This window comes from Neopsephotus bourkii, unplaced genomic scaffold (assembly GCF_033783945.1).
Source record: "Neopsephotus bourkii isolate Nb327-2 ecotype Australia unplaced genomic scaffold, CSIRO-AGI_Nbou_v1 NB_994, whole genome shotgun sequence".
Classification (NCBI taxonomy): Eukaryota; Metazoa; Chordata; class Aves; order Psittaciformes; family Psittacidae; genus Neopsephotus; species Neopsephotus bourkii.
In genome coordinates, this window is record NW_026901486.1 from 1,059,406 (window position 1) to 1,083,940 (window position 24,535).

The following is a 24,535-nucleotide window of genomic DNA, read 5'->3' on the forward strand; positions in this document are numbered from 1 at the left end:
CATCTCTCTTTGCTAATGGCCATAGCTCTGAAGCACGTAATTCAATAAGAAAGATGGAAATGGCAGCCAGAAAATGCTGACTGGCTCCACATGCTTTAGCAATACTTCCTACACAGTAGGATTAACCTTTTCCTATCTAGTCTGTATCTGTTAGTAAAGCTGTACTTTCAGAAATGGGCATTCCCATGACTGTATTCAAGAGCTGCATTCCTCTTGGGGTTTTGCTCCAAATGTCCACAGGTTTAGAGGTTTGTTTATTTGGTTTTTCTTTTGCTTCCCAAGTAGGAGTCAGGAGATGAATGCAAGAGATGAACCATTCTCTTCCAGTGGGTGGAAGGCCAAGCATTTCTCTTCCAAGAGGCAGAGCATATCTATGTATGTGTATCTATATACATGCATACATGTATGTGCATATTCCTTGATGGGATACAGAATGTCTATGTATGTGTATCTGTATATGTGTATATATATGTGCGTGTATATTCCTTGATGGGATGTAGAATTTCTGTTTCCTGACCAAATTGTCTTATCCTGATACTTTGTAGGTCCTGTAGCAACCCTACACATTGTATGTATAGTGTGCCCTGTTGCTGTTGCATGTGTATTTTATTAGTTTCTGTATTAATTTAGTTGTTTGGTTTTCTCCACATCAACTTCAGCACTCAAACATCACCACAGGTTTCCTGTCTGATATGTTTCTCTCTACCTGGGGCCATTTCCTGCTGAGGTTGTCTGTTCTTCTCAAGCCATTCTGAAATGCCTCTCATGTAGGTTTGATCCATTGCAGGACAAGCCTTGCTAAGAGCTGTCTGCACTTGCTCCTTCCTGACCTTTTCTTTTCAGTGCCCTGTGCATGTGTATCAGTCAATTCTTCTTCTAAGAAGCCTTGGTTTGGCAGCTGTGGGCTAACATCCCCTCTCCCTTCAGCCGAAGAGGGATGAATCAGGTTACATAGAGGGGTTGGGGGGTCTGACTTCTCCATGGCTGTGAACTGCTCAGGACAAGCAGTTGCTAGGAGAAGGCTGCACGTATTGAGGGCAAGGGTGGTGGCTCTGCCTTCATTAACAACAGTTCTTTATTGTGTCATTTGGGGAACAGAGATCAAACTATTTACTGGTACAGTCTGCGTAGGATTTTTCACTGCCTGACCTTCTTCCACTGCTAAAGCTGTTCCCAGATGTTGCACTAGCATCTCTGCTAAGCTGGCTGTGTAAATGAATTTATATCTGTCCCTCCAGCTTTAACTCTTCTTGTGTCTCTCCATTATTTCTTTATGTCAGGATCAGGTGGTTTAATACCAAAGGAAAGGCTTTCTCCAAGCAAAGGCGCTTTCCAGGATGCTCAAGATGTCCTGTGCTGAGCTTACAGGGCTGTATGACCATTATCCTAAGACACAGCCCATGAAGAGTAGGTAGGGGGCATTGTCACCCTTCCACTGATGACTCAGTAGAGCAGAATTCCTCTCCTTCACCCTCTCTATGCCACAGAGTTATTTAAGTAAAGCTCCTGAATTCACATTGACAGGCTGGTTGGGTTTTCCATCACCAGCCTACCTTGCTAACTGCCTGTATTTGAGGCTTAAGATCCCTCCACAAACATCAGGTGGTGATTGTGTCAGTTGCTTACAAAGCAGCAACACAAAACTGGTCCATGCCATGCTTGCCAAGCAGAAGGAAACACCTTCAAGCCTTCCTGACAGACAGAATTGTGGGTCAGCAGTGATGGCAATGAGCAGGATTTGCAGGGAACAGCGTGAGCTGGAAGAGGTTGGGAGGAGCATGAGGTCGAGTTATGCTTTGGACACAAAGATGTTTCGCTGCACCATTGGGTGTTATCCCCCTGTGTACTTTCTTTATGATCTGGGATCTTCTCCTGTTGGTCCATTTTTCTATGCTTGGAATTTGCAGCAAGTACCAAGTGTTGGGTTCTGTGTGCTATGGTGACTCCACAGATTTTCATGCAGAGAGATGAGTGCCTTAGACTTCATAATATCACATCAGTAACTGTAGTAATGCAGAGTGTCTGCCAACATGCAGTCTAGAATCTCACACTAAATAATCCTGATACATGAAAAATCTTGGATACCAGATTTCCAAGTATTTATGTAGCTATGATACACAAGCAAAACAGCCATGGGATGATTCACTGTTTGGGCTAGATGGCCTAATGGTTTCTCTGGGAGAGAAGGCAGCTCTTGCAGAGAGCAATCTTGTCCAGAGAAGCTGCCTAATTTCCACTTGCTCCTTGCAGGTGACCACCCAGGCTTGTCTTTGTGGTGCTTGGGTAGTGCTCAAAGTGATGCTGGCTCTGTAAGCACTTGCAGTCCCAGAGGCAGGAATGTTTGGTGGTGGCCCTGCAGCTCCAGCTGTGGTTCACAGCCTGTTTGTCATCAGAGAACATCGGTGCCTGGAGCAGACTGCAACCCAAGGTGAGGAGGTAACAGCTTGTTGCAGGTCAGAGCGAGGGGTGGAAGTTCCCTCTGGTGGAGGAACAGGCCCAGTACAGAGAGAAGAAGATAGAATCAGAGCAACGTGGCCATGAGGATGCTCCCTCTAGAAGATAATGCTGTAGAGGTGCTGAAGGACTTGGGGATGTTGGTCGATTAGAAACGTAACATGAGCTGGCTTCAGTGTGTGCTTGCATCCCAGAAAGCCAACCGTATCCTGGGCTGCATCAAAAGGAGCGTGACCAGCAGGTCGAAGGAGGTGATCCTGCCCCTTTATTCTGCTCTCGTGAGACCTCACTTGGAGTATTGTGTGCAGTTCTGGTGTCCTCAACATAAAAAGGACATGGATCTGTTGGAACAAGTCCAGAGGAGGCCACGAGGATGATCAGGGGACTGGAGCACCTCCCATATGAAGACAGGCTGAGAAAGTTGGGGCTGTTCAGCCTGGAGAAGAGAAGGCTGCGTGGAGACCTCATAGCAGCCTTCCAGTATCTGAAGGGGGTCTATAGGGATGCTGGGGATGGACTCTTCATTAGGGACTGTAGTGACAGGACAAGGGGTAATGGGTTAAAACTTAAACAGGGGAAGTTAAATTGTATATAAGGAGGAAATTATTTCCTATGAGGGTGGTGAGGCACTGGAATGGGTTGCCCAGGGAGGCTGTGAATGCTCCATCCCTGGCAGTGTTCAAGGCCAGGTTGGACAGAGCCTTGGGTGAGATGGTCTAGTGCGAGGTGTCCCTGCCCATGGCAGGGGACTTGGAACTGGATGATCTTAAGGTCCTTTTCAACCCTAACTATTCTATGATTCTACGTCTGTCTATAGCTGCAGCTTTAGCTGGGGAGTAGGGGTGCTACTGCATATCTACATCATAACGACAGATGATCCCATTGTGGAGGACTTGGAACTGAGCAGGAGAACGGAGGTAGGTAAGAACTGGAAATTGCAGGATGATCATGGGGATGGGCAGGAGCCTGAGGATGTCTGTGGCCAGCTGGGGCTGGACAGGTCTGAGATCAGCTCCTGCCTCTGCTATCTCTGGTTGGAAATGATCAACCTCTCCCTGTAAGAGCTCCTCACAGGTGACTCATGATACATGAGGGAATTTCAACCTCTCCCAGCTCTGCTGTCTCAGACTGATGGGGACAGATTTGCTGCAGAAGCACAGTCCTAGAAAAGAACAATTGTTGGGCATGGAGGCAAGGATCCACCCCTCCAGTGTGGCTGGAGCCCTGGCCCTAACACCTGAAACCACTGATTGCTCCATGGAGCAGCTTCTGAGTGAACCTCACGGTGGTTTCACCGTGGCAAGTTTGAGATTGAAGGGTTACCACAAGACTAAAATGAATTCCCATGGATGAATGACATGACTTCCAGTTTCTGTCAGTTGTCACATTGGGCATGTGCCAGCGTAGTAAAGGAAAAGAAGCAGAACCCAAAGGAAGCTTGGGGAAGAACCACCTGCAGATCAAGCCAACACTGTGGATGAACCCCTGTCCTCAGGGAAGGGGTGGACACTGTTAAGATTTGACTGGACAGGGTGCTGGGACAGCTGCACTAGGTCATGCTTTGCCAAGGGAAGTTGGACCAGATGACCCTCAACGTCCCTTCCAACCTGGGGTTCTATGATTCTGGGATTCTATGGTTTGTTGTTTTGCATGTGGAAATGAGATTTGCCAGCTGCGAGACCCCTAATGAAAGCCAGCATGGGGGAGAGATGGCTACCTCCTGTTACTGCCATTGACGGGGATCCACCTGGATTGTGTGATTGGGTGGCTCACACCCTCATCTGTTGTGTTGGGAAGCTTTAGGGTGTGGAGAGGAATCAATTTCTTCCTAATATATCCAAGAAGCTCATGGACACTACACCTTAGCTTTGCCCTTGCATTGGTAGAACAAGGGGTAACAGGTTCAAACTTAAACAGGGGAAGTTCAGGTTGGGTATAAGGAAGAAGTTCTTTACTGTAGGGGTGGTGAGGCACTGGAACAGGTTGGCCAAGGAAGTGGTGTATGCTCCATCCCTGGCAGTGCTCAAGGCCAGGTTGGACAGAGCCTTGGGTTACATGGTTTAGTGTGAGGTGTCCCTGCCCATGGCAGGGGGTTGGAACCGGATGATCTTAAGATCCTTTCCAACCCCAACCATTCTGTGACAGGAGCAGTCTAGACTGGGTTGGCTTCGTGTCCTGCAGGGCTATGGTGGTCCAGCCACCGCCCTCCCGTAAGGAGGGGGATGGATGTCGCTGGGGAGGCAGGGAGCGTCGGGGGAGCATCTCCTCACCCCTCCTCATCCCTCCTCCTCCTCCTCCCGCAGCGCCGAGCACCGGGGCGGGCAGGGGGAGAGGCGGCCTCGGGTCCTGCCCAATCTCCGCGGCCGGGCCCGGTTGCGCGTTGGCTGCCGGCGGCGGCGCCGCCAGTGAGGCTGCGCTGAGGCTGCGGGGCCGGATGGCCGAGCCGCCCGCCCCGCTCACTCGGGCGGCGGCCGACGGCGGGCGAGGAGCCGGGGCGAGCCCTCCCCAGCGGGAGAGCCAAGCCCTGCGGCACGCAGCGCCATGGTCTCATGGATCATCTCCAGGCTCGTGGTGTGAGTAACCTGCCGGCCGGCACCTGCATGCCTCTGTCTGCCTGCCTGCCTGTATGTACGCGTGCATGTCTGTATGTCCATGTCTGTATGTCCATGTCTGTATGACCGTGCGCTGCCTGGTCCCGCTCACCCGCGCTATGAATACGCGGTGCTAGCGGCTGCTCGGCTAATTTTAGCCGGTTGTTGTTAGGGATGTGGCGCTCGGCTGCTTTTGGTGGGAGAAAATAGGTGGGTCAGGCGCTGTTTGCCAGCGTGGGGGCATTCCCAGGGGGAAAAGCAAGGTGACAAGGGAGGACGAGGAGGGTGGTCGGTACCGCGCGGTGATGGAGGGGCTCGGGGTCAGGATGCAGGGGACCGAGCATCTCCGGGGAGGGGGAAATGGAGGTGGGCTTGGGCAGCGGCGCTTTGTTAGCGGGGCTCGGCGGGGACTCGCGAGGGGGCGCGGGAGAGGCGCTGCGGGGTCTCCCCTCGCTGCCGCCTCCTCTCTTATTCTGGGTAAAGAAACCCCCAGACCCGTCCTTCCCTGTTGGCCCCTTGCCGCCCTCGCAAAACCCGGGCTCGCTTTCTCTCTAACCTGTGGGGGGAAGCGCGTAGCGCTCTGCACTTGCCCTGCAGCCTTTCCCATGGCGGTAGGTGGGAATGCGTGTAGAAATCCCTGGAAATTCTTCCCAGGCACCAGGGGGAAATGGAGCGAGCTCGAGGTTTATGGGAACACCGCACCTGAGGAGAGAGTCAGTGGGAGAAGAGCTTTTCTAATGGCACTAGGGAAAATTCCTGCGGGAGGAGGGAGGGAGTTGAGGCTTAAGGTGGGGCAGCGGGATGGCTGCTCTGTCTCCATGCTGGAAGCGGGGCTGGTCAAGGTTAGTGCATTGAAGCACATGAATCCTTTGCCAGTTTCCTCTGCCCTGCTTACATAGAACTGCAGACCGAGGGGAGCTTGTGTTGTGCTCTTAAGTTATCACAGAGGGGCTGCGAGGGCCTGTGGCTTTCTTTGTCTCAAAGCAGCATGCCATGATGTTGCACCAGGAGCATGGTTCCAGCAAGGCATTGTCAAGGTCTCCCCTTCTGCTGTATAGGATGAAACATCATAAAGCTCACCTTGGTCTAAGCAATGTCTCTGTATCACTAAGACATCAGGTGGCTGTTGGATATGAAGATCTGGGGGGGGTTCCAGGGTTGTATTTAGCCCCTGGAGGTGTATCACTGGATTCAGCTGCAGTGTCACTGGGTTTGCACTTCAGTATGGGAAGGCATATTAAATATTTCAGTGATTTAATTCAACCAGTATAACTGTGCAATGGGAGATGTATTATCCAAGGCTGCTTTTCTTTCTTCTCTACTGGACTTATTTCCACTTTGAAACAACCTGTCATCACAAAGCCCAGCTCATCCTCACCAGCAAAGAAGTTGACACAGAGATAGCTTAACTTCCTTGCTTTGACACACAGGCACATATACGGGTGATTTCACCTAAGACACATAGACTGGGTAAAAACCTGGTAGGGGCAAGACATAAAACAGTTGATACCTGCAGTCAGGAATCAGCTGAACATAGAAACCTTCCTGTTCTCTTCAGCTTTATGTATCTTAAGAGCATGTCACAGTGTGAAATCAGCTGTGTAGAAGGTGGTACCAGTTATTTGTTATGCTAGGATTTTAAGAGCAAATAACATTTTGGTTATGTGGTATAAATATGAATAATTTAGTAATCATAGTGGTAATTGTAGAGGAGTTTTTGCAGGAAACCTAGGGCAAGCCAAACTTCATCCCCACTGTCTTTGCATTGCTGCTTAGTACCATAGAATCATAGAACGGTTTGGGTTGGAAGGACCTTAAAGCCCTGCCACGGGCAGGGACCCCTTCCACTAGAGCAGCTTGCTCCAAGCCCCTGTGTCCAGCCTGGCCTTGAACACTGCCAGGGATGGGGCAGCCACAGCTTCTCTGGGCACCCTGTGCCAGCTTTCACAGGAAAGAGCTTTCCAGTGTCTAATCTCAATCTCCCCTCTGTCAGTTTAAAGCTCTGAGGGAACTCAGTTGGGCTTCACCTTTAAGAATGTTTTGCACCAGGAAGTGCTGGTTTCTTATGATCCCAGTAAGAAACCTGGACTCTGTAGAGTATTGCTTGAAACCCCATTTCCTAGAGCCAACATTACACTGAAAAAGAGGAGAGTGTATATAATCTTACATCCCATCAGATGCTGGAAACCCTGACAAGACAATGGCAGGCAGGTGGTTTCTTGCTGGTGATCAGTGAGCTTCATCCAGGCTCATTCCTTACTATTAACCAGCTGAGTTGGTCGTGTACCAGGGTGTATGTGCAGCGCAACAAGGCCAAGAAAGACAGCACAGCACAGACCTGCTCCCATTCAGGTTAACTCTTAGGTGCATCACTGAACTCCTTGAGTACCGTGGTCTTCATGTTAGGATCATGACAAAGATTTAGCTTCTCTAATCCCATTTTGAGTCACTAGTTCATCCATCAGCACAGATAGCTGTGCTCTAAGTACAATGCCCAGCTGGTTGGGCTTTTTTCGCCCCTGCTCACACTTATTTAGCTGCTTTTTCATCAAATCTTGTTAACTGGTAAGGATTATGGGGACTGTGGTTTGATTTCATCAGGCGGTGGATATTGCTTTGTGCTCTTCGGCTGATCTCTATGGGGTTATGGCTGATATGACTCAGCTAATAGGAAGGGCTTTAAAGCAAAAGGCAAACCTTTGCTTTGGCTCTTGGGGCTTTGTTGCTTCTGCTGTCTTGGGTTTGGTTCTTACCGTCTCTGTCCTGGCACTTTCTATTACCAAAATGGTGCTGAAGGAGAGGAGTTTATGAGCACTTCTCACCCACTTCAGTGGGAAATCACTGCAGACCTCTTCCATCATTTCAGCTGTAGTGTTTGGGCCTTGTGTTCGTGCTGGAGTGCTGGCTGGTGCTGTGTTGCCTGGGACCCCCACTTCAGAGCCGCACCTTGTCCTGCCACAGCTGTGTGATAAAGACTTTATTATGCCAGGACCTGCACTTGGTACTGTACAAACCTGAAGCAGAAAGACAATCCTGTCCCTGGATAGTTCTCCTTTAAGAGCTCAGTTCTCACCCTCCTGTGGTTCAGGGAGGTTTTATCACTCACCTCCATGACAGCACCATCAGGATGTTCTTTTTCTCATGGTAATAGGTTACCGGTGACTTTTCCACCAGGGGATGTCTCTGATCACTGTAATTGTCGCATCAGGTTAAAGAATTCCTTGGTTCTTCTTTGGCTTTATTTGATTTTGGAGTTATTTGTTAGTTGGTCTCTCCCAGTTACTGCAATGGGATCAGATCCTTACTCGTGGGTTAATTACAGCCTCTTTTTTATCCATCATCTGTGAGTACATCTCGGAGGACATCCTGGCACACCTGTATCTCAGTCTGCTCCTCTGGGAAGTGTAATGAACTGTGCTGAATTCATCTTCCCTGAGACAGGCCAGAAGGGATCACTGGCATGTCCTGCCATCTACAGTTCATTGCTGGTCATTCCAAAGGAGATTCTCTCTTGCTTCAAGTGGTAGAGACCACTCTATCAGAAGGGCTTGGGATTTGTCTTCATTATTGGAGTCCAATTCGTCTATGGTGCACAGCACTGGCAGTCCCAGGTGGTTACTGCTCTGCTGTACCTCTTGGCTGTTGTCTAAAAGCATTTTGAGTTAAAAGCAGTGTATATAGGGAGTTACAGAATGGTTTCGGTTGGAAAGGACCTTAAGATCATTCAGTTCCAGCCCCCCTGCCATGGGCAGGGACACCTCACTCTAAACCATACCACCCAAGGCTCTGTCCAACCTGGCCTTGAACACAGCCAGGGATAGAACATTCACAACTTCCCTGGGCAACCCATTCCAGTGCCTCATCACCCTCACAGTAAAGAACTTCTTCCTTATATCTAACCTGAACTTTCCCTGTTTAAGTCTGAACCCATCACCCCTTGTCCTATCGCTGCAGTCCCTGATGAAGAGTCTCTCTCCAGTATCCTTGTCAATGCAGCTTATTGCATTTGCCTGGAATTCCTATTCTTTTCCCACAAACATGGAACTTGCTCTTTGTGCTTGGAGCAATGCAGAGCAAAAGTACAGATTTGGGCTCCAGTTCTGACAGTTCAGCACTGTGAAAGCCTTTTCATCTGCAGTGTGTGGCAGAGGAAGGAGATGTCAGTAGAAATGAGGCTGGATCAGACAGGTCATCAATAGCTGACATGATTCTGTGAGTCTTGGGCATTTGAACTCCTGCTGTGAGGAGTTTAGGAGTGCATTACAGATTACTGCAGAATGGTTAAATGTGGTGAAAACCCACAGCCTTAATGATGCTTTTTTTGCCTGTATTTGTTTTCTTGTAAATCAAACCATCAGTAATGGCCTGTCTGTTCTCTCGTGGTTTGATGTAAAGTGGGGTGGCAGCCTCATTTATGAGCATATCAGGGAATTCCCAGCCCTGCGTGGAAGCAACAGGGATTTACCAGAGGCATTCTTTCTTCTGGGTGCCACTGGGAGCGGGTAGGTCTAGCAAAGCCAAAGGAGAACCAAGGAGTTCTTTAACCTGATGGGTGAGGTTTCTTTCCCTGTCACAATTTGTCAGCTTTCTCTTTCCTCTTTTCCATTTCAGAGAATCTTAGCACATCCTGCCTGCTCCTGTGCGTGCATGGGAAACCTGGAGAGATTCATGAATGAAAAAACCCACCCCCAAATCCATATAATAGGTACTATATGATGGCAGAAAATAACTTGCACCCTCTTTCTCAGAGGCAGGCAGAGACAGGAGCTGCTCAAGCAGGTGAAGGCATAGCAGAGCCCAGTGTTTTGGTCGCTGGAATGTCAGCGTTTCAGTTGTTACACACCGTGTGTGTGGAGGTCCCTTTGCACAGTCTGTGTTATTTGCTCGGTGCTGGCAGGTGATGTGAAGGGTTCTGGTTTTTACTGCTTTGTATGGAATGGCTTGAACCTGCCAGAGGGGAGACTGAGCTGAGCTCTTAGGCAGAAGCTCTTCCCTGTGAGGGTGCTGAGGCGCTGGCACAGGGTGCCCAGAGAAGCTGTGGCTGCCCCATCCCTGGCAGTGTTCAAGGCCAGGTTGGACACAGGGGCTTGGAGCAAGCTGCTCTAGTGGAAGGGGTCCCTGCCCATGGCAGGGGTTGGAACTGGGTGAGCTTTAGGGTCCCTTCCAACCCCAACCATTCCATGAGCAGCAAGCAGTCTCTGTGGCTCCCAGCTCAGCACCCACCATGTGCATCCCTGCCTGTACAGCTCTGCTGAGGGGCAGGACCTGTTGGAGACAGCAAGTGACAGAGGCGCAGGTGTGACATTTGCTTTGCCCTTCATGTGAAATGTGACCCTGGTGCTGGCACTGCAGGATAACGCTGCTGCTGCTCTGCCAGTCTGACCCAGATACTCCTGCTCAGGCACAGATGTGCTGGGAATGCTTCTAGCCCCAATGGGGAAGGGTTTCTGTGCGCACAGCACTGATGTTACTAGTCCTCGTTTGGTGAGGAAGGATGCTGTACTAAACTACAAGGTGTGGGATGTAGCTGAGGGACTTGGTCTTTACAGCTGCCCTAATGCAGTGTTTTGCCCTTGTGGGACTCTTTCCATTTCACTCTATTAAAGCACTTTGAAGCATTCATTTAGTGCTGTGTTAGAATGATTTTTGCTGCCATTGTACTGGTAAGGGTGCTGAGGCACTGGGAGATCAAGTGATGTGTCCAGTATTCCACAGAAAACCTATATAACTGTATAACCCATAGATAACAGGAATATTTCCTCCAGGCTCCTTGATCAATAAATTAATGGAAGGGGATCTGAGCAAGGGAATTGGGCAGCGTGTTTGTGGTTCATTTTATGGATTTGTAATTGATTACCTCAAAACTACAGACTTGCATAGCTGCTACCTGAAATACTCAAACAACCAAAGGGTTAAATACTCCGAGTAGTGACCCATTCCCTTTCAGATCCTCAGTGCTGTTGTCAGTGTCACAGGGAGCAGAACACAACAGACTGCCCAAGTCAGGTTCCTAAGTCAAGGAATTACACTACTTAAAACTGGTAAATCCTAAGACCTTAGGAAGAAGTTCTTTACCACTGTGAGGGTGGTGAAGCCTTGGCAGTGTTCAAGGCCAGGTTGGATGGGGCTTGGAGCAACCTGGCTTTAAGGTCCCTTCCAACCCAAACCATTCTATACTTCTATGATCATGCCTCCTACTTCTTGAGCAGTTGCTTCTAAGTATTAAGGACTGCATTTGCCTTTCTGCTTCCATGCTCTCAGCAGACAGAGATGGTATCTTGGGAACATTCAGGCTAATCTTAAAGGTAGGTGAAGGCTTGGGTGCTGCAGGACTATTCATAGAATCATAGAATGGTTTGGGTTGGAAAGGGCCTTAAGATCATCCAGTTCCAACCCCCTGCCATGGGCAGGGACACCTCACACTAGACCATGTCACCCAAGGCTCTGTCCAACCTGGCCTTGAACACCACCAGGGATGGAGCATTCATAGCTTCCCTGGGCAACCCATTCCAGTGCCTCACCACCCTCACAGTAAAGAACTTCTTCCTTATATCCAATCTAAACTTCCCCTGTTTAAGTTTGAAGCCATTACCCCTTGTCCTGTCCCTACAGTCCCTAATGAAGAGTCCCTCCCCAGCATCCCTATAGCCCCCCTTCAGATACTGGAAGGCTGCTATGAGGTCTCCACGCAGCCTTCTCTTCTCCAGGCTGAACAGCCCCAACTTTCTCAGCCGATCTTCATATGGGAGGTGCTCCAGTCCCCTGATCATCCTCGTGGCCTCCTCTGGACTTGTTCCAACAGATCCATGTCCTTTTTATGTTGAGGACACCAGAACTGTACACAATACTCCAAGTGAGGTCTCACGAGAGCAGAGTATTGTCCAGTTTGGATTACCATAGAACTTTTAGTTGTCAACATTTCTTCCATGTCCGTGTTAGGCAGCTAGGATCTGAGTCTGTTTCCTTTTGTTGATTTCAACACTTGCCTGGGTTAGGGTCAGGGTCAGTCAGCACATTTGAGGTAGGTCTGGTGAGTTGAAACAGCTTAGCGGAGGGATGCATCCTTGTAGTGGGGCTTTTGGCAAGCAAAACACTTAGATGGCAAAATCTGACTTAAATCACCTGTGTTGTTGAAATTCATCACGTGCTGCTTTTTGTAGAGGAAGGGGCCCTAGAATCACAGAATGGTTTGGGTTGGGAAGGACCTTAAGATCATCCAGTTCCAACCCCCCTGCCATGAGCAGGGACACCTCACACTAAACCATGGCACCCAAGGCTCTGTCCAACCTAGCCTTGAACACCACCAGGGATGGAGCACTCACAACTTCCCTGGGCAGCCTGTGCCAGCACCTCACCACCCTCACAATACTTCCCCATGTCTCATAGTTCCATTCCGTGTCCTCTACTTCCATTATTACTCGTATGCTCTTTAGATTGTAAACTCTTTTTGGCAGGAAGTCTCATTTAGTGTTCTTGGTTTTGCAGCATGTCCTGGGTTCACTGGGGTACAGTTAATTTCCTCCCTAGGCACCCTTGGCAATGGCATTTAGTCTGTAGCTGCTTCTCCTGACTTCTGTAGTAATATAGAAGTAAATAATGTATGAATAAATGCAGCTCTGCCTCCTATGTGCATCATTTATGAGGCTGATCCTGTGCTCCTTGGTAATTCCTTTGTGACACTATGCCTGGTACAGTGTTCACATGCATGTCGTAGGACAAGATTCCTGCTCTGAGGAGCTCTGAATTGAAACCGGTGAAATAGAGGCAAACCAGATGGTGGGCACGGTGGTGAGAATGAGTAAGAAGCCACAAAACGAAAGCTGTGTTTTGTCTTGCCATGAACAGTGTGTTTCTGAGGAGAAGGACTGAGATAACAGGAGGGGGTTTGCCTCATCCTGCAGGCAGGACCTGGAGCAGCGTGTCAGGACTAGAAACATGGGTGGTGCTTTCCAGGCTTCATCTTTTGAGATGCACCTCAGAGCAGGCACGTGTCCTTAGTAGGGTACTCTGCTTTTTGTTCCTCGTAGGTGAATTTTGCAGGATCTAGAAGGTGAGGACAAGGGATCCTAGTTTGATATGGATGATAAAGCAGTGAACTGTAGGCTGCCATGCAGCCAGAAGGGCAAGGATGCTGGGGAGGGACTCTTCATTAGGGACTGTAGTGATAGGACAAGGGGTAATGGGTTCAAACTTAAACAGGGGAAGTTTAGATTGGATAAAAGGACAAAGTTCTTTACTGTGAGGGGGGTGAGGCACTGGAATGGGTTGCCCAGGGAAGTTGTGAATGCTCCATCCCTGGCAGTGTTCAAGGCCAGGTTGGACAGAGCCTTGGGTGACACAGTCTAGTGTGAGGTGTCCCTGCCCATGGCAGGGGGGTTGGAACTGGATGCTCTTAAGGTCCTGTCCAACCCAAACCATTCTGTGATTCTGTGGTACTGAAGAGGGAGAGAAGCTGGTTGTACAGTAAGTAGAACTGAAGAGCAGGGATTGTGTTTCAGAAGGGACACGCATTTCTATGGAGGCAGAGGATTAGGTGTCAGGTTGGAGACAGGCACTTGGGAGCAGCAGGGGGACAGCTGGGAGCACTGCCCTGCTGACACATTGCATACCAGTTGTTTCTTCAGATGCTGCCTCCTTGTTTGCTGTGCCCCTTCCTGCTCACACACTGATTGCTGCTAAATAAAGACCAATTCCAAAGGAGGAGTCGATCAACTGGTCGATAAAGCTACAGTTTGCCTTCCCCCGTTCTCTCTGATGGAGCCAACAGTCATCTTATGCTTCCAAAACGGCCAACTTTACAGGGCAACAAACCCAGTACTGATGAACCTGTTTGTGAGGAGCTAGAAAGTCCCTCATGTTTGTCTAGGATTTTGTGCCTTTTTGGATGTAGGCAACATGTCTCGCCTGCCTTTGAGTCTACCAAGCAAGTCAGTGCTGTGAGCATCAACAGTTGCAGATCCTGCTCAAGGAGCTGTTGAGTTCATGCTGTTGCTTCCTTTTGTTCAGCTCAGTTGAGCTTATTTATTCTATCTCTTGTTTCCAGCCTCTAAATAAGTGTTTTTACAGGAATGCCAAAACCTGACAGACATTGCTTGCCTCGTGTTCTAGAGGGAGGCTTATGACAAGTGACTTGTATGAGGGAGGAGGAAGAGACTTGTACTGCAGTTTCTGTATGGGAATACCAAGAGCCTGGATTCAGCAGTGCTACAGAGTCCCTGTGGGCAGAGGGCAATTTAGCTATTATTTCTGAATGTGATACCTCTAAAATAGGCTTTAGTGACAACTTCCATCCATATAAGCTGTCAGTTCTGCTTCACGTGGGATAGACCTTGCTGTGGGCATGAGGTACACTCTCTGCAGTAGAAGTTGGCACTGTAAATATGAATTGAGAGCTGAGATTTCCAAGCCAGTGGTTGAAAGTCTAGGGATGCTGTGGGATGTTTTGCAAAGGGATGGCCTTTCTTATGGCAGAACAATCCTGACTGGAGGAGTGAGACCAGGGATCTTAGATGGCGTTTCATGAGGAAAACCCCTCTTGGGAGGAGAGATAGGAAACCTATAGGGATGCTGGGGAGGAACTCTTCATTAGGGACTGTAGTGATAGGACAAGGGCTAATGGGTTAAAACTGAAACAGGGGAAGTTTAGATTGGATATAAGGAGGAAGTTCTTTACTGTGAGGGTGGTGAGGCACTGGAATAGGTTGCCCAGGGAGGTTGTGAATGCTCCATCCCTGGCAGTGTTCAAGGCCAGGTTGGACGAGGCCTTGAGTGACATGGTTTAGTGTGAGGTGTCCCTGCCCATGGCAGGGGGATTAGAACTGGATGATCTTAAGGTCCTTTCCAACCCTAACTATTCTATGGTTCTATGATTCTAGACTAAGAGCAGAACAATCCCAGGAAGGCAACTTTCTCCTGTCATCCAGCACTTCATGGCTACCCTTGTCTTGATGTCTTCAGCCCAAATGCTCTCACACTCAGTGTCAGCGTGTGGGCAGAATCATAGAATCATAGAATAGTTTGGGTTGCAAAGGACCTTAAAGCTCACCCAGTTCCAACCCCTGCCACGGGCAGGGACACCTTCCACTGGAGCAGCTTGCTCCAAACCCTTGTGTCCAACCTGGCCTTGAGCACTGCCAGGGATGGGGCAGCCACAGCTTCTCTGGGCACCCTGTGCCAGCGCCTCAGCACCCTCACAGGGAAGAATTTCTTCCTTATATCCAATCTAAACTTCCCCTGTTTCAGTTTTAACCCGTTACCCCTTGTGCTATTACTACAGTCCCTAATGAAGAGTCCATCCCCAGCATCCCTATAGCCCCCTTCAGATACTGGAAGGCTGCTGGAAGACGCAGAACATCTCACCCAGGCTGCAGGTCAAACAGCCATAGTGTTAAGGTTGCTGTTCTGCCTCGGGCTGTTCCCACTGGGCTGCTATGGGCCATGCTCTGCCTTGGACCCCTTCATGGACAAGCAGTTTGAGGCTCTTAAGCCTCATCCTGCTCATTGGAAGGGTTTTGCTTGTCCTGCTGCTTCTTCTGCTGGGGACTTGGGAGGCCGTTTGTCTGTGCAGGTCTAAACTTAGCCCTTTGAGCCACCCGTATTATGTGACCCACAACAAACTATCCCCGGTGTTAGATCAGCCTGAATAACACCATCTGGCTCCTAAAATCTACCTGCAGAATTCATGGTGACACTTGAAGGAGAAAGGTGGAGACTGGAGCTGCCCAAAGGCTGAAATGCTTTAGGTTTAGTGATATACTTCAAGGGAAAAGACTGGGATGATAATAGGCACAGGCAACTGAATGGGACTTTCTGCCTTCCGGATGGTCCATGTAGGTGTGAGTTGAAGCACATTGACAGGGCAGCTTGGAGGCTGTTTACATCTTCCCTCTTTTGCAGCCGAACAAAGGATCCCACTTCCCAGGTTTATTGTTTTCACTCTGCTTCTGAGCATTTTGACCAAACCAGAAAGATGCTGCTGTTTAGAAAGAACATTAAGAATTACATGGAGATCCTCTGGGGAGTACACCCCATAAGGTTGCATTTGTTGAATTTAAGTAGATCATAAAAATTTCCATGGCAACACACTCTGCTGTCCTATATTCAGAAAGGGTCTTTCTTGTAGGATCAAATAGAGAGAGGAAGCTGTTACTTAAAACAGATACCTTAAACCCACAGTGAACAGAGAGGAAATAGCATCCTGCATAGATGATGTAGGATTTTCTCCTGCTTGTTATATTGTGCTGACCTCTTTTCATAGCTGTCAGGATGCTGTCACTCAAACCAACCCCCTGCTGACTCTAATGATTTAGGGAGAAACTGTGATCTAATAATCCCTTCTCAGGGATTCTCTCTCATGGGTATATCCATAGATGTATGGAGCTATAACTGTCATGAATCTCATCACCATGGTAGTTTTTAGCAGGCCTACCAGAATCTCTGTGTTTTATCGCCTATACCTGTGTCTGTGCTTGCAGTCTCCCATCTCACTTGGTCTCATTAGACAAAGCTGGTTTCATCAGGATTTGGATACATTTTGAGATAGATCCTTGTATATGGTGTATAAATGGTATATACGTATATATGGGGTGTTGTGTCACAGCGGGCTGTCGGACGGGGACCGGTAATGATGGTTGAGCACCTGAAGTACCCACACATTCACTTAGAAGATTTGGAGGTTCTTAGATCCAATGGGAATTGCACCAACTTTTCCCTTTAACCTAGCAATCAAATCATAGAATCACAGAATGATTTGGGTTGGAAAGGACCTTAAGATCATCCAGTTCCAACCCCCTGCCATGGGACACCTCACACTAGACCATGTCTTCGAAGGCTCTGTCCAGCCTGGCCTTGAACACTGCTAGGGATGGAGCCTTCACCACTTCCTTGGGCAGCCCATTCCAGTGGCTCAGTGACAAGTGCATCATTTATAGGCTCATAAAAGCCTTACGGGCGCATGAGCAGAGATACAGAATCCTTGTGAAATGAAATAATCCCAACAGAAAAGATGGAATTCAACAGACAAATTCTGGGTGTAACCTTCTAACAACAGCCCCACAACAGATGAGAGGGGGAAAATAGTTCAGATGTGGCATCAGTGCAGCTTCTCTGCTGTGTCCGTGGAAGTGGGCTGAGTGAAGCATTGCCCAGTTTTAACAAGAGCTACCAGAAAGAGTTCTCAGTCCTGGCTTGTGGTGAACCTGAAGGATCAAGACTGGATGTTCTGCAGACAGAGGGAATGAATAGCTGGGAAATGCTGCTTCAGTGCAAACCTCAATCATTTTCTTATCCCTAAGGCAATACCAGGGCTTCAAGCTGTGTTAACTGCTGCAGTCCTGCTGAAGTCAGAGTGGTGTAAATTACCGAGGTCACGACAACAAGGTTGTATTTGCAGCTCAGAACATTGGGGACCTTCTAGAAGGTGCCAGCTGGATCCTAGAAAATTGAATTATAGGCCAGAAATTGGCCAGTTCGGGATAACAGAGAACTTCTGTTCCTTAGGAGCCTCAAATATAAGTGTCTTTGAGTGGGGATAGAGGCTCCCAAGGACATGATTCTGTCAGCACAGTTGTTTTATCCTTTCTTTCATTTTAGTGTTGGGAATTCCATCACTAGGTTGGAATCAGGCTTTACCTGCACTTCAGCAACCAGAGCCAATCATATGTGCTGTCCCAAAGCCCGTAATGAAGAATCCCAGACTGGGTTGGGTTGGAAGGGACCGTAAAGCTCCTCCAGCTCCAACCCCTGCCACAGGCAGGGACCCCTTCCACTAGAGCAGCTTGCTCCAAGCCCCTGTGTCCAACCTGGCCTTGAGCACTGCCAGGGATGGGGCAGCCACAGCTTCTCTGGGCACCCTGTGCCAGCGCCTCAGCACCCTCACAGGGAAGAGCTTCTGCCTAAGAGCTCAGCTCAGTCTCCCCTCGGGCAGGTTCACAGTATCACAGTATGTTAGAGATTGGAAGGGACCTCAAAAGATCATCTAGTCCAATCCCCCTGCCGGAGCAGGAACACCTAGATAAGGTTACACAGGAACGTGTCCAGGCGGGTTTTGAATGTCTCCAGAGAAGGAGACTCCACAACCTCCCTGGGCAGCCTGTTCCAGTGTTCCGTCACCCTCACTGAGAAGAAGTTTCTTCTCAGGTTTAAGTGGAACCTCTTGTGTTCCAGTTTGTACCCATTTCCCCTTGTCCTATCATTGTTTGCCACTGAGAAGAGCCTGGCTCCATCCTCGTGACACTCCCCCTTTATATATTTATATACACTAATAAGGTCACCCCTCAGTCTCCTCTTCTCCAAACTGTAGAGACCCAGCTCCCTCAGTCTTTCCTCATAAGGGAGATGCTCCACTCCCTTAATCATCTTAGTTGCCCTGCGCTGCGCTGGTTCAAGCCATTCCCCTTATCCTGTCCCTACAGGCCCTTGTCCAAAGCCCCTCTCCAGGTTTCTTGTGGTCCCTTTATTCACTGGAGCTGCTCTAAGGTCTCCCCTTAAGGAGCCATCTCTTCTCCATCTGAACAAACCCAACTCTGCCTGTTTCTGACCCCAGATGTGGAGCTCTCTGTTGAGCTTCACGATTGAGCTTTTCTCTAATGAGGACTAATACCCACTGCAGGGTGAGGATGAAGGGCACGACTGCCTTCTCTTTAGATTCAGCCCAAAGAATCCTAACACCTCACTGCAGACCACTCGAGCACATACATTTTAAAAGCTCCTTTAATCATGTCAGACAGGAACAAACTCTGCCATCTCTCGTGCTTCATCCCTGTAACCTCATGTGAAGGTGTGTTACAGAGCAGCGTGCTAGCTAACCACAGCCTGCTGCCATTAGCTATTAGCCAGCATCCCTGATCCTGGTGGTCTAAAACCAGTGCTGCTTTCCTGGCTTTCCAGTTCTGGGAATCCCAAGGGCTTGCTGACAGCCCTTTCCAGCACCCAGGGGGATGTGACATACGTGATGGGTGATGCAGACCCTATGGATATTTGTACAGACTATTCCTAGATCAGTGCAGGGGGAGCAGGGCTGGGTAAGAGCCTGCATACAGCCAGAGTGAAGGATCCTGCCTGCCATCCGTGAGGCAGCACATGCATTTTAAGTACATAGATTCTATGCTAGATTTTGCACGGTGCTTAAACCTAAACTGTCCGCTTAGTGATTCACAGTTAATGTCATGTAAATCCGCTCTGTAAAATCCCTCTCCACACCCGAATTTACTTATAGATGAGGTATTCTTCCTCTCTTTGCTGTAGTGTGTTCCGAGGTGTTTGCGCTCAGGCCACTGGCATGGCTCAGCATTCTTTTCCAGTTCCCATTCTGCTGAGGCCTGCAGATCCTTGGCTGTAACAGATCAGATCCCTGTTCAAACACTGTTGTGGTTTAGGTATGGTCTCGAAACCAAGAAACCTCACTCTGGGCAGCGAGTCCATCAGGGAGCGCGGTTTGTGAAGACCCAGTTCTCAAGGCACCTTTTATCTCCAGCTCTATGCTGTATTTGAGACAATTAACCATTTCAGCTCAAAACAGCAAGGCTTTGTTTCTGCAGAGTGGCATTTGTAACACTCTCATCCTTCTGTGTGAATCCTCTTGCCTGGCAAGGAGCACAAACGCCGGCCTGTGGCATTTCCACCAGCAGTATCACAATGAGTAAGAAGCGATGGCAGCGCATACATAAGATAGCAGGCAGTGTGGGTGTTCCCACAAAAAGCACAAGCTGCCTTCTCAAGCAGCTGCTTGCTTAGAAATCGCTGTAACTTGGAAGCAGGGACTCTCTTTCCCTTTGCTTTCCTCTCCAGTTATATCTGTGACGACTCCATCTGGCTCCTAAGCCTCAGTTTCTCTTTCATTCTATATATTGAGTAGCTACCAGCTGCAAGGTGCATGTGTGTAAGACAAGGTGAGAAGGGAAAAGAGGTGAAGTCCCTAAGCCAAAAGAAAGAGAAGAAGCAAAGCCTTCACTGTTCTGCATTGTGCAACGCTCGGGCTTTTTATCCATGTCTGAAACAAAGAGGTATTCCTCATGGTGTAGCAATGGAGCTCTGCCTGTGTCACAGGCTTTGATCTGAACACACTGGTGCTTGGGGAAATGCAGAAGAGACTGGTGTGCCTTATCCCTTTTACTCTGTAATGCTCTCAGCCAAAGCCTGCCATCCAAAAAGATAAGAGAAGTCTGGGAGAGATCAAAATGGAATGCAGATGGGAACACGACATTTGCTGTCAGAATAGAGATGGAGTATCTGCATAGCAATACTGCTGTCAAGAGGCATTAAAAACACCCCTGAATCAAGCCCCTTCACCAAACTGAGAGGCTGAGATTTAAATCCCAACCCTTATAGCATGTGCATATATATATGTGCATCAGATTTTGTACTCTGAACCTGCAGATTGTTTGTCTGCTCCTCCCTGAGAACCCATTTATCCTGAGGATCTATTTTGAACAGAGATGTTCCTCTGATCGCTTTCAGGCCATCACCTGAGGAGATGAAATGAACAAATGGGGGAACTGGCAGTCTTGTGATGCTGTGCTCACAGGGTGAGATCATCTAAGTGCAAGGATGGAGGTGATCAAGGCTGGCACAGAACATAACCTGGGACTGTGATTTCTGTTTCCAGACCTCACGTTGAGCTGGACCAAACTGCTGCTTTCCAGTGGTGAAAACCAGTTAATTTCCAGCATGGTCAATGGAAGCTGTAGGTATTCATCATCTCTGAAAGCAGCCTTTTGCCTCAGGCTTCTGTAAAGGATTTTACCCTAGGAATATCTCTATCCAAAGTGTACGATTGCCAGTTCATGTCGTGAAGCTCTCAGTAGGAAGTGCTGTACAGTGAGATGCTTCACTAAGTATCTGCCCTTGCTAGTAAGTCTCTCCTTCACTATAGGTAATAGCTGGTTGTTAAAACCTGTAATGCAGATGGGTAGTAGCAGTGCCATGAGAATAAGTGGAAGGTAAAAGACACCCCTTCCTCTGCCTTATCTACAGTTAAAGAGCCAAGGTTTGCTTACTAAAACACCTGCAGACTGAAATCTGCAGTCCTTGGTGTAACAGGAAAGCATTTCACCTGTTACAGTTCAGGGAGAAGCTATTAAAAAGGAAATCAATGTTGGTTAAGAGCTATAAAACCTGGAGATACTTCATGGGGTAAAATGATTTGGGAGGAGCAGGGAAATAATTGTCTTTTGGTAGCAGAAGTATGTTCAGCTGTGGGATGACTCCTGATGCAGGAAGGGTGAATAGATGTAAAGAGATTCCAGAGCTCAGGAGAGAAACCTTGCATTTTAAGAAACATCCCAGAGTGCTGAGGAAATGACTAAACTCCACTCATTCTATCTTGATGTACGTTTGTACATCCATACTCTTAATGGGGTAAAGCCAAAGAGAGTTTAGAATCCTGTGTGCAAACTGCATGGGTTATATCTGTCACATGCACCTGCAGAGTGAATTGCAAGTCAGAAGCTTTTAACTGGGGCTGTGGTTCTGGGCAACGTGCAAGTTCCTAAGGGAATGGCATGGATTTCAGAGGCTCTGCGGCTGCATCTCCTCCTGGGAGTATCTTACTACACCCACACTGCTGCTGGTATGCCCCAAGCCAGAAGGAGGGACACTCTCCTGCCCAACCCCACAAGTTAAAGGCACAGCGGATGCAGCTTCTGCACGTCAGTGCTGCATGATGGATGTCCAACCAGGGCAATGCTCAGCTGGGCTCGCAAGAAACCCATCTCTACAATGGGGATAGGAAAACTCAGCTATTACCCAAAGGCTTGGCGAGAATTAATGGAGGATGGTAAGAGACAGGCGCTGGTATTTGTGCCTCGGGTCCTGCTGTGCACTCAGTTATAGGCCTGGAAAGCCTCTTAGAATTAGCAGGTCAGAGAAATGAAAGCTTCCTGAATCCTGCAGTGGGTATTTGTGCCGTTACACAGGTGAACCCTTGGAAAGTGCTGAGTATAACTCTTCTTACGATCATTTACTCTTTATTTAACCTGAAAATTCAATTCTCCAACTTCTAAAGGATGAATTTAGGGGCTGTGGTGGAGACTGTCATTTAAGGAAGCCCTTTCAATAAGCTGTAGCTCGATTAAGGCTTCCCAGCCTGTGATCCTTATAGAAATGATCACAGCATGACTATTGGGCATGTGTAGGGTCATTTCCTTTCTCTGGGAGGTTCCCAGCTCCAGCAGCAGCAAGGCAGTGTCAGCTTATCTCCGCTCCAGCCCACGGGCTCTGGTGTTTGACACCAGGAGTAAATAAGCTGATAACAACCTCCTGACTGGTGGCTTTGTGTAATGATAGATCACGCATTACCATAAAGCCATTGTGTTTCACAGCAATGCTGCTCAGTTAATGACACAAAGCCTTACCCTGTGGGTATGTGGCTGTAGTGATAAGGGAATTGGAGCTGTTCTACCAGCTCACCAAAAGTGACTAGGAATAGGTGTTTGCAAGTATCTCCTCTCCCTAACCCCTTTTAAAGCTCTCTGCTGGTGACAGGCTGGTCCATGTTAAATCCCAGAGTTAAGACAATGTGGTGCTATTCTTCCCATACTTCCCTTGGCAGTCAAGTTCTGTTTCACAAAGGTTTGTTCATTTAGGGGGGCTAAAAGAGCATCTTCAGAGGGCTGCTGTAGAGTGACATCTGTTATTGTCACACCAGGACCCCGGTTTGTCCTTGGGGACAGCACTGCTTGCAAAGGAAAGGGTGTGATGTGGCTGAGCAAGAAGGCTCTCCAAGCAGCAGGGAGAAGTCTCCTCATTGTTCAAGGAGTGGGAGCCTGGATGCTCTGGACCCTCAATAGAGGATTCATTTAGAAACAAGGGTTGGCCAGAAGGTTGAAGAAAGTGATTGCTCCCCTTCTGTTTGGCAAGCAGAAGGGAGTTTCTAACTGGGGTTATGTGTCCCATTTGGGTGTCTCTAGTAGAAAGAGGGCACCAGAAAAGCACAGTGAGTCCAGTGGAAGGGAACTGGAGCACATAGTGCATCAGGAGAGGTGAGTGGGATGAGTTTGTTCAGCCTGAACAAGAGATGGTGAAGGGCAGATCTTACTGCTTTCAGAAACGGGATGGGTTGTTACAGACAGGTAGAGCCCGGCTTTTTGTAGAGGTGCCCGTGGCCATGGAAAGGTGAGAGCAATGGTAACAGGTTGTAGAAAAGGGACTATTTTTAGATGTAAGGAAAGAATTCTTCAAAGCCAGAGTAAGCAAACATGGAGCAAGGCTCCAGAGATGGATATACTGCAAACCTGACTGTGCAGGACTGGTATAAACTACAAGTCGTTTCGTATTAAAGGTTGTAGAGATCTCTTCTTAACTGAATTACTCTATGATTCTGGTCTAAAGGACACATTTCTATTTCTCACCTTTGCCATTCTTTTGCTTGAACAGTAGCATTCTAAATGCTGTCACATGGGTTTTGTTCTTTCTCAGATGGGGCAGTGTGGGGAAGAAAGGCGTTGGCAATAGTTTGGGCTTTCTTAATGTCTAAGCTGCTGTTTGTTGATAAGGGAGAGAACGGGCTGCCAGTTTATGTCTGAAGAAGTTCTCTTATTCTCCACTGAGCACTATTGATGAAGCTCCTTGATAGCGCAGAAGCCAAAATGTTGGGCTGTCCTAACAACATACAAACCAATATAGGCTGTCCCCTATATTCAGGGGATTCAGTAGGCGTTTTACATCCTGTGGACTGGTATGTGAAGGAGGAAGATGTCATGGGAGGTGTCAGACCAGGCTATTCTTTAGGCTCCCCTGCCTGCTGGTTTTTATCACTTATCCCAACCCTGTGATTTAACATTAACCACTGAGTGTTCCGGTTTCTTCTTATTAATTTTAATTAGAGGCAAATAATCTTGGTGGTGGTTGAAGCTGCATTCAGAGGAGTAGCCAGAAGCTCGGGTTGGTTATTCATTAGTGATCTGTGGCTTCGGCACAGCCTTGTCTCCTGGTTTCCTCTCCATTATGTCTAGGGTAGGCTGGAGGCTGCTCTGTATCAGTTCAGCTCCAGCTGGAAATCTCCCCCGCCTATTTATCTCAGCTGTACCATGCGTTTCATTAAGATACCCTTACATATAAAATGGAAGGATTAAAAAGGATGCATGAAATGAGAAATGACCCTGGGGGAAAGAACTCGATTAAAGTCACACTAGAAATCCTTGTTTAATGCATAAGAGAAAAAAAAATAGAAGTCTTTTTCAAGCTCTATGACTGTGTCTTTACTTCTTAGACAGAAATGAAGCAGATCCCAGTGAAAAAGCAGGTGTCCAGACCCTCCCTGAAATGAAGAAATAGCAGCCTGTGTCTGTGGGCCATAAAGAGAAGGTGATTTGCACAGCCCATGAACTCCCTGCAATGTCACAGCTGATATATATAGCATGTGACATTCTGATACCCTGATTAACCAAAGCAGTGAGAGGGTCTGAATATGCTGAAATCACCTGTCAAATCATCTTGCCTTAGGTTTCCTGGGCTCTCTCTTTTGCTTTCAAACTGGGTGCTATTCATGTCTG

At 48.3% G+C, this 24,535-nt stretch overlaps 1 protein-coding gene across 4 annotated transcripts in view; it reads left to right on the forward strand.

The window, feature by feature from the left end:
- Nucleotides 1-4,811: 4,811 nt before the first annotated feature.
- REEP1 (receptor accessory protein 1) overlaps nt 4,812-24,535 on the forward strand; it is a 66,746-nt gene continuing 47,022 nt past the window's right edge. For 2 of the 4 annotated variants that reach the window (XM_061359755.1, XM_061359757.1), the window contains exon 1: nt 4,813-5,027. In XM_061359755.1, coding sequence (XP_061215739.1) covers nt 4,996-5,027 — 32 coding nt within the window. In that variant the 5' untranslated portion in view covers nt 4,813-4,995. Of the gene's footprint in view, nt 5,028-24,535 lie in introns of all 4 variants that reach the window. The other 2 variants (XM_061359754.1, XM_061359756.1) reach the window with 2 other exon arrangements.